General features: G+C 32.7%; 2 protein-coding genes across 5 annotated transcripts; one reads left to right on the top strand and one right to left on the bottom strand.

The window, feature by feature from the left end:
• Window positions 1-326: 326 nt before the first annotated feature.
• On the bottom strand, window positions 327-3,604 carry LOC130961309 (V-type proton ATPase subunit e1-like). The gene is made up of 4 exons (XM_057887111.1): window positions 3,529-3,604; window positions 3,216-3,353; window positions 2,058-2,105; window positions 327-828 (listed from the first exon to the last, which is right to left on the bottom strand). Exons 2-4 carry the CDS (start codon window positions 3,311-3,313, stop codon window positions 762-764), a joined length of 213 nt encoding a protein of 70 aa, XP_057743094.1. The 5' UTR covers window positions 3,314-3,353; window positions 3,529-3,604; the 3' UTR covers window positions 327-761.
• A 550-nt stretch (window positions 3,605-4,154) lies between these two features.
• LOC130940786 (probable FBD-associated F-box protein At1g32375) lies at window positions 4,155-8,814 on the top strand. Of its 4 annotated transcripts, none has more exons than XM_057869270.1 (4): window positions 4,155-4,262; window positions 4,491-4,876; window positions 4,982-5,128; window positions 5,216-6,686. In XM_057869270.1, the coding sequence occupies exons 1-4, from the start codon at window positions 4,175-4,177 to the stop codon at window positions 5,609-5,611; spliced, it is 1,017 nt and encodes a 338-aa protein (XP_057725253.1). In that variant the 5' UTR covers window positions 4,155-4,174; the 3' UTR covers window positions 5,612-6,686. The 4 variants fall into 4 exon arrangements, with proteins under 4 accessions (XP_057725253.1, XP_057725041.1, XP_057725117.1 ...); XM_057869058.1 differs by adding an exon at window positions 8,574-8,814 and having other exon boundaries at window positions 4,156-4,876; window positions 5,216-5,525; XM_057869134.1 differs by having other exon boundaries at window positions 4,156-4,876; window positions 5,216-5,525; window positions 6,168-6,681.
• Window positions 8,815-10,513: the final 1,699 nt, after the last annotated feature.

The following is a 10,513-nucleotide window of genomic DNA, read 5'->3' as shown; positions in this document are numbered from 1 at the left end:
TTATTCTTATTATTAATTTAAAATAGATTTGAATCATTACTTAGAAATAATAATTATAATATGAAGATTCCAATTTTTAAATATAAGTTTACCTGCAACCCTAAAGTCCATGACTACATGGTGATAATCGTTTCAGGTACTACATTATCATGCTCTATTAAATGTCAACCATTAAATTTATTGGAAAAAAAAATTAAAAATACTAGAATACTGATATTGCAATTTTAACGGGAAAATTTTTTAAAATCCCAAAGATGATCCCTGTATAAAGTGTGCTTTGAAGTAAAAGCTCTTGATTTGTAAGGTGTTCCAATGTGGAATAAGAATACTAAAGGGGAATACCATATATGATTCAACTATCAATACAATGATTTATCATATCAATTAATTTTAATAGCATAGTGACCAGATCTTAGTTCATTCCTACAGAATTGTACATACTACATAGAACGCCCAAATGCGGCAAAAACTTCTCACTCGACCCTTTCCATCTGTTTTTCTTCCCTTTTTTTTCCCGAGGCATCATCATTTTCTTTAATAAGCTTATTTTTCACGAAAATACATAATATCACTGTCTATTAACTCCTGAAATGAATGAGGGCTAAATTCAACAATTGTAACACCTGACATGGTATTGTCCAACAAGAAATACACCCACCCTTATGAAATACTGAATGATTTATAAGAGCCGTAATCAAATCCCTCCAGCAGGCACAATTTGATCCATAAACTTACAAGGAGATACATCTGTGTACACAAAATTATTCGCCCTCATTCAGTATTGGTACTATGAGCGGTTTCATCTGCGCCAGATATACAATCGCCCACCTGATAGAGCAATCGAATGACCAAAGTGAGCTTATTGACGACAAAAACTTTCATGAATACAAACATAGAAAATTTGGAACTGCATTCATAAATTAACATTAGTTTATTACTCCAGGAGGGAAAATTTGGATGTTTGAAAATTAAGTAACTGAAAGAACAAAAAAAATGTGTAGCATCAATAAAAAGTAGAGAAGATTTGGAATAAAAAGTAAACATTGGGGACAGTTTGATGTGATGCGCTACACATTATTCTCTCCACTCATGTAAATAAAATTTTATTACAAAATCCCTGTGGGATGATAAAATACACGTAATGATGAATAGAAATTCAATCATTACGTCAATTATTTTGTTCTAGTAAAAAGATTTACAATGCAGAAACAACGGATAAAAAAATAAATTAGTAGTTATAAGAAAGATTGAAAATACACAAAGTAACAGCAATTCTCAATTTAGTCATAGTAATGGAAATAGTGGTAAATCAACTACTTTTAATCTAACCTGTAAATACAAGGTGAATTCTAGTATGTCTATGTTTATGGTGGTTAAGGAAGCTATATAAGTGTTGTTAAAATTAAAATCACACTTTTTTTAACATTTTGGTAACACTTTTTAGCAACACTTTAAAAAAAGCGCTACTAAATAATAAAAAAACATTGGTTTAATTTTAGCAACACTTTTTGAAACACCATAGCCACCATAACCACTTTAACATAGGCATACTAGAATGACTCTAAATACAATGCCCTAGTTCAAGTCTTAAACAGAAGTATATATTACCAGTTATCAGGCACTTCAATTACAGAGATTAGCCATTTTGTTTCAATCTTTCAGTTTAGTCATAGTAGTGAAACAAGCTGGTACTACAACCTTTTATTCCTATCCTGATTATATAATAGAACTACATATTATTGGACACTTCAATTACACAGTTTGACATTTCATCTCAACTACTTTTACTTTATTGAAGGCTGCTATATAAGACACGTATTTGGAGAAAATCACAGTAACATTCTAATGCCACTATCATGGACAATGTGCGTCAAAAAACAGTAATAGAAACAAGCAGATTCATAACCATTTAGTTACAGGAACATCTCATTCCGTGAATGTAAAACCGGCATCATTTAACAATTTCCTCACCCAATTGATACACAAATACTGAAAGCTATGATTTCTAATTCTGACATAATGGATACTACCAAAAAATGCCAACAAACAGAACTTACATCATCCAACAGCATATTGTTGCAGTAATGACCAAAGTTAGGTGAAAGCTGCAAAATAATAACAAGTGATTAGAAACATGTACTAGCTGGAGTCAGTCTAGATTTAGCTAACAAAATTGAATAACTTATTAGAAAATTTGCTTTATATAACCCATTCTTAGACTAAAGCACATTCTTCCAAATCATGTTTATATAAATTTTATATTACTCCCCAGTTTTTTATTACATATTTTACTTATGTCAAAAGCAATATTATAAACTTTTAAAATGTATAAAATAAATACTTTTAACTACATTATTATATTGATATTGAAATTGTGTTTAATTTTGTTTCAAAAAAATCGACACACATGATCACTGTCTTAGCAACATTATATTCGATTAAGTCCTACTCCTACACAGCTTTTCCCATGAATGGATCCATTTGTTTTGTTGGGAGCCCTAATAATTAGCTATTCTGCATTACAGGGTGGCAATCACTGTGTAGAAGATTGATAAAGATTTTTTTCCCCCCAAATGAAGAGAGATTTGGCTGATAAATAGGCTGTTAAATAAAAAATTTCTAACTAGCTTGTAATCCTAGAACAATTAGGTGGAAAAAGCAAGTGGGGTGAATCCATTGATGATACTTCCTTTTTTCCTAGCTATCTATTCATATTTGTTCTAATTCAAATATCTACAAAGATCCTGTTTGACAGTTTTGCACTATGCGATGCAATGGCAATCAAATAAATCTTCAATCCTTTGACAAATTGAATTTTAAAAATTAAACATCCTCAAAAACACCAGACATTTCATACTCCTCCGAGTCCATCAGTTATGCGGAGTATAACTTCCAAGTCCACACACACTACTACTACTATCATGTGCACAAATGAACTCATTCTAAAGTCAAAACCCATGATTAAATAACTCAAATTCAAGCATATTTCAGTTGAGACGGCCATAATAAAATCCTCTTCAACATTATCCATACTCAATTAAGCTGCAGAATAGTTCAGAAACGAAAACTAAAATCCTATTTCGTGCACAGCATCCTAGTTCTACAAATGTAGCGGTTATCAATGTTGCACATTGCATTAGAATTAAATTGATAAAACTGGGGGAATAAAACCCGATCAAAAACAAAGAAATGAAAGATTAGGAGCAGCATATTACATATTAGTAGAAGGCCCTCTGTTGCAGCAAATTCTGGTGAAAAGGCACGCGATTATACCAACAACTAAAAAGATTAGCGACGTTACCAAGAAACCCATGCCGATTCGATTACGGATCCTGATCAGAGAAAATGGATTCCTGACACGAAGAGAAACCGAAAATTTTTGATGAAGTTGAAAATCTTTTCGGATAAAAAGGAAAACCCTAATTTTTGGGGTGTTTCTGTGTTTGGTTTCCGAAAAAAAAAGGAAAATTAAAATTGAAGGAATAAAAAGAGAAATCCAAGCGTTACGAATGAGTGTTACTATGTTACCTCGGAGGCTTGTGAAGCTTGGTGATGACAGTGTAGAGATCTCATGGTGCCCGCTGCTTCGTCACATTTCGCATATACTGAAACGCGTCGACATTCCTCTGATTCAGAGAAACTGGGCCTGGGCCTTCCTAGGCCCAAACAACGGCCTCTCTCTCCCAGTGGCTTCCATTCCCGGTAACTACAAAGATTTTAAAGTACAAATTCAAGTGGCATTCATAGTCTCTTATTACTCTCTTCCACTCGAAAGGCCCAAGCAAAACCTAACAGCAATGTAAAAAAAAAAAAAACTCTTCGAATCCAAATTCAATTGCCATTCACAGTGGTCTTCCAGTGGCTGCCATTAAGCAAAACCTAACAGCATCCCTTGAGGTTCAAGATGGAGAGGATTAAAAAAGAAAAAATGGACAGGATTAGTGCCCTACCGGACTCCCTCATCGGCCACATTCTGTCCTTCCTCCCCACCAAAACTGCCGTTTCCACCAGCCTCCTCTCTCGCAGGTGGCGCTACCTCTGGCAGTATCTCCAAGACTTCAACTTCCAACTCGACCGGGAGGAAGAGGAGGAGGAGGAGGAGGAGGAGGAGGACGAGGAGGAGGAGGAGGAGGAGGAGGAGGACGAGGAGGAGGAGGACGAGGACTGCTCCTTCATGTACTTTTCTGCTTTCGTAAACGGAGTTCTTTCGCAGCGTAGGAATCGAGACATCCGCAAGTTCCGTCTCTCAAGCAGCTACACAGGTGAAGCCTCGTTCCATGCACGTTCTTTCAATTACTGGTCACTTACTGCCATTGGACCTCAACTCCAGGACCTTAATCTTTCTTTGTATGCTCCGTATGCAAAGAAACGCTTCGTGTGGTATCCTTCTCCCAGCGTCCTACGTGGCATCTTCAGTTGTACTTCTCTCATTTCACTCACTTTGGATGGTTTGATAGACATCAATAAGATATCGTCTGTTCATTTGCCAGCCCTCAGGACTATGAGACTCTCCATCCATACAGCGGATCCATTAGACAAGATTTTTTCTGGCTGCCCGGTCCTTGAAGATCTTTATCTCCAGTTTAACCAAATAAATGCGCCCAAGATAATTTTTCCTAATTCCTTGAAGAGGCTGGAAGTTCATAATTGCAAGTCACCTACATCTAGAGAAGTTGAAGTTGAAATAGACGCCCCGGCACTTGAATATCTTACTTTCTTCTTATATATCGGACTAAACCAGTTGACTGTCAACAATTTGCACAATGTGAAAGTAGCAGATCTTGATCTCCGGGAAGACGCTCATGATTATATACATATGCTTCTAAATGCTCTCAACAGAGTAAAAAAGCTCCACTTGTGTAGTTCGATAATAAAGGTTGGTTATTCAAATCTTATTAACATTCTTGTGGATTTGCAATTGTTAATTGTAGCTTTGATCCTATCAATATTATGCTTAATATATGCTTGTCTTCCGCTTCAGTGCATACTTGTTGCCCCAGCTTTTGATTTTCCGGAATTCAGTTGTTTACTTCATTTAGAGCTAGGATTTTTCAATCCGACGCTAATCATAAACCTGCTTTACAAGTGTCCTATGCTTCAAGTTTTCAAGATTTGTAATTATGGGCAGGTTTGTCACTTATTATTTTGTTTGATTTTTTATTCATGATCTGGTATTTCCTTGCATCCTCTTAGCCTTCTTGTACCTTGTTTTCAGATTTGGATTGAGCCAACCGGCTATTCTAGCAGCTGGACACCCCCTACTTGTGTTCCTGATTGTCTTGCATCACAGTTGACAAAAATTGAATTCAAAGGATATGAAGGTTCTAAAGATGAGCTGGGATTCATTGCCTATATCTTAAAAAGTGGGATTGTTTTGCAAACAGTTACTGTTGATCTTGATTGGCTTAAGAATAAAAAGGACAAGAGCAAGAAAAAATACAATATCACTAAAGAATTGTGTGCCATCCCAAGGGGATCCAACATGTGCCGAATTGAAATTGAAGACTCAGACATATTCCCTTCTGGTATGTATACGCACCATCCCTGTCTTTTCTTTATTATTTTTTACTTTAATAAAAACCATCTCTGTCATTTGTGTGAATATATCTGACTAAATTAAAGCTGTTATGAATTATTTCTTACTTGTTTCCATGGTGTTCTTCAAGAATAGGATATATTATGAAAAAAATTGATAGATGTGTTCTCATGTGAGAGTCTTATCAAATACTTGTCTAGAAGCTTTGGATAACATTATTTGATTGATTCTGATTTGCAATATTGAGTGACACTGTGAACATACTAGAATTAAATACCAAGAACACACTTATTCGATTCCTTATTGCTGTCCTTGTATGTACTAAGATTCAATTTCATCGTTATGCTTCCAAACTTGTTCATCCTTAAAGTGAATGTTGGAATTTTAACTTTGTTTTCACTCTTCTGTACTCAAATTACATCCATGCTTAATATGTATTCATTCTAATTCAGGATTTTTATTTAGCTAATAGCTATTCTAGTGATGGGATGGACTTTCTTTTGTGAAATTTTTGTTGTAGAAGCATTGTTGTTTCATAGAGAAAAACTTGCCTTTGCTTTCTTTTTTATTCCCCATCTTAAATCTTCTGTGGTTGAGGAAATTCTTTTGTCCATTCCATAATCTTTTTCAGGTTAATTTATTTAATGACTTGTGATTAAGGTAAATGGGTTATTCTAATCTTATTAAACTTTCTAGTTGACTTAAGGGCTTGTGAGTGAAGGTTCTGTTTGTAAAGAGCCTTCAACTGGTACATAGATGTGATTGCTTGATTTCATCGCCCTTAGGATAATCAAGAATTTTACCTTTGATACGAAAACGTTTTAAGAGTGTAAAATCTAAGGCAGTTGGAGTTTACATGGTGGCACATGCTTGTTTAGAGACAATTTTTTGTTTATCTTTTAGTAGTTTTATTTATATTTTGCTGATTATTGTAATATTTATTTGTAAACAATTTTATAATTTTTTATGTATTCTACATTTTTGCTATTTCTTGCGATGTCATGGGTATAACGTCATAGTGATTTTTTACCGTTCTACTATTATATCACCATCATCCACCATCTTTAGATGTAGTAAACAACTGAATTCCGGAAAATCAAAAGTTGGGGGACAAAGTATGCGTGGAAACAGTGCGAAATTAATAAATTATTAGTTAATAAATTAATTATTATTCAAAGAAATTAAGAAAATTAAATTTTATAATTTAGAAAAGTAAAAATATTAAAAGTACGAATTTTGACACTAATTTTAAAGATTTTAGTTTAAAACCGAACCAACAAATCAAACTAGTTAAACCGGATCTAAACCAGACCCAAAACCCAACTTATAAACCATCGAAAATGAGCTTTCTTCCTTCTCTTATATGAAATACGCTGAGAAGAGAGAGATTCACCTAAAGAGAAAAGAACCATAACGTCTCCGAAATTCAATCGTTCTTAACTTTTAATCCGGAGCTCTAATTGACGAGCTGTCAACGGCCACATGTTTATCTTGGAATTCTCTTCAATTCTATCTGAACAAAGCGGTAAGAAATTTGCATTTCTCACCCAATTCTCTCTCCTCAATTTCGTGATTTTAGAGTTTGGGTATTGAAGAATTGAATAATTTTGATGGTTTAGGTGAATTTTAGTAGCGGATAATTACTCGGTTTTTGTTCAATTAATCTTTGGGTAAAGTAAGAAACTATTAAACCCTTGTGAGTCATTGAATTAGTGAACCCCATGATGATTATAATGATATTGTGTGAAATAGATTGTGTTCTGGTTGACTTGAAGTTCAATTGGGCGGTTTGGAACGAAATCCGGGTGATTAAACTTGAGGAATTGACGTTTGGAAACTTGGGACTTATGAAAAGAGAGGTTTTTGAGGTGTTCCGAGCTTAGGGAGGAATTGGCCAAAGTATGATTTTGGTTTCTCGTAGTTAATGTTTAATGTTACGTGAAAACTTAGGCTAGAAGACCTTAAGATATGAATGAACTGAATGAATTATTGGAATTGTGGATATGGTATGTGATGGGTGATTCAATTTTAAAAACGGTTCGCTATTAGAGTTGGTTTTTTTTTTGAAAAAGATTTAATATTGGAGTTGGTTTGATTTGGAAATAATTTGATATTGGGAATGATTTGAATGACTCAGAGGTGTTTGATTTGGTGGTTGAGACCCTTGAAGGATGGCAAAAGTCTAAGTTTTAGAGGAGATGCTGCCGAAGTTAAGTTTTTATGAAAATTGGAGGTTTCGTTTGAAGTGATTATTTAGAAAGATTTGGGTTTAAGGATTTTATGATTTGATTTTGAGTTATTAAGAAAACGATTACGTTTTAAGATTGATTTATTTAGAAAAGAATGAATTAAGTTTTGAGTATGAAGTTTTGACCGGGCACTTTAATTCCCCGGGTTTCTTCATAGGCATATATATTTATATATTTGAGTTTGGAGTTTGACTCCATGGAATATTATATTATTGAGATTGGAATTTGACTCCATGGATATTATTTTTTAATTTGGGAATGCGTGCACAGAGGGATTGTCCAATGGTTAACCACCAGGACATGTTGGGTTGGCTATATGACTGACAGATGAGACTCATCATCCATAGGACAGGCATACATCATGTGCATTTGTATGTTTATTTTTAGTATGCATTGTTTTAGTTTGCTTAATTGCTTAGCTCTGCTTATCTGTTACTTGTTCTACTTGCTGTAATTGCACTTCTATCTGTGATTTCCTTACTTGACTTGCATGTGTATATTTTCTGAGAGACCCCTCTTGGCGGAGGTGTGAAGGGGGTTGTTTCACCGGTGATTCGGAGAAATGGATGAGACAGAAAGTGAAGTGCTATGTTAAAGTTAGATTTAGAACTTGAATATCTTAGATAATTTAATTTCTGGTTTAGTCGGATCTTTAAGCTGAACTTTGAGTGTCGAAATTATAGAAATGCCTCTGGCTTTTCCGAAACCTTTTATATTAACTATGTGGGCACATTTATCATGCTGAGAACTTCTGGTTCTCATTCCATATATATTCTGTTGTTTTTCAGATGCAGGTCGAGAGGCACATCGTTGAGTGTCTGGAGCCCTCCTTACAAGCAAAGAACTATTTTTTGGGCTGTTATATTTTGTTTTAGGCTATGTATATATGTATATAGAATTTTCGCATGTTAAATTTTGTATTTTGCCCTCTTAGAGGTTACTTTTGGAGAAACATGTGTTTTATTTATGTTTTTGGGAAAAACTTTGGGTTATATATATATATATATATATATATATATATATATACTCTGGCTGGTCTTAATTTCACAGTTCACAGGTCAAGTCTAGAGCTTGATGTTTGTGTTTTGAAATTCTGATATGTATATTATGTTTTTAGTCTTCTTTTGATCTCACCTATCTGTTTTACGATTAACCTTGCGAGTGTGACACGATTTTCTGTTTTCGCTTTTGTTTAGCTTATTCTTTAAGGCTCCTAGATATGAATTCTTTCAACTATATTTATGTACGTAGTTTACATTCAGAGGTCGTAATACCTCGCCACTTCTACTTTACGATTTAAGCGTAAGGTTTTGTGTGGTAGAATGTTACAATGCGCTTGTTTTGGCCCAATCCAACAGGCTGTACGGGCAAACGTCCTTCACGTAATCCGTGATTCTGATAGTTAATCGTTGGTAGAAGTTTTGAAAAAGCTGGGTCTGACAAGAAGGGAGACCCACTCAATCGTATAAAAATAAGAGAGAGGGATCTACCAATGGTGAATCTTAAAAAAAGATGTTAGGGGAGTCAAATATATAATTAAGTATATATATTATATAAGAGGATTTATATTTATATTTCAATTAAATAGATTAACTTTTATTTTTATTTATTATAAATTTATAATTACAGTAATAAATTATTAAAAAAATTAAGAAATCACAATTAACATAATTGCATCCAAATTTATAATAAACATATATATATATATATATATATATATATATATATATATTGTTCAAATCAATTTTTTTTTAAAAAATATTGAAGATCAATAAAAAATATAAAATGATAAATTTAAAATATAATAAAAAAATTTTATTTAATATTATGATACCAATTACTATATTGTGCAACATATTTTGATAGTAGTGATATAAAAAATTAAAACATTAGACTTATTTTAATATATATATATATATATATTGTTTATCTATTTTATAATTTAGTTGAAAAATAATTTTTTTATAAAATATAAAAATTAATAAAATATATAAAATTATTTGTTTGTATTATTTATTATTTTATAGTTGGATTTTATTTAGTTTATTATACTTTAAAATAATACGATTATCTTTTAATTATAAACTTAAAAAATCAAAATGAAAAAGTGAAAATTTGTTGACCTTTAAAAAAAGGTATATATATATATATATATATATATATATATATATATATATATATATATATATTATAAAGAAGAGAATAGTAGTAAATTTTGAATCCAGATTAAAAGTTTGTGGAAGACTTACAACAAAAATAAAAATCAATTAAACAACTTGTATCAAATAAGATAAGTGGTCATTAATTTAAATATCGAAATTTCTTTGTAGATAACTCTATTCACCGATACAGTCTCCATTTTAGGAGCCGTGTTTAGGTTAGGAGTGGATCATCTCCAGTGAATAAAAAATTGGATGGTGTACAGTGTTTAATCTAACCATTCACCACACTCTCTCTCTTATTTATTTCTGGTCCCACTATTAAAATTAAAGGTGAGAGATTGCACTGTATTTTGTAAAGTGTTGAAAAAACTGGAGATGATCCATTTCCGTTTAGGTCCTGATCCTTATTCTAACACTTCACAATCGACCGACTCAGAAACCACGTAACAACATTGAAACAAAAGATAAGCAAATATTAAGCATAATTCATAGGATCAAAGCTACAATTAACAATTGTAAATCTACAAGAATGTTAATAAGATTTGAATAACAACCTCAATTGTTGA

The sequence above is a fragment of the Arachis stenosperma genome, chromosome 1 (genome assembly GCF_014773155.1).
Source record: "Arachis stenosperma cultivar V10309 chromosome 1, arast.V10309.gnm1.PFL2, whole genome shotgun sequence".
NCBI lineage: Eukaryota > Viridiplantae > Streptophyta > Magnoliopsida > Fabales > Fabaceae > Arachis > Arachis stenosperma.
Note: the sequence above shows the minus strand (reverse complement) of the source record. Positions and strands in the feature narration are given on the sequence as shown.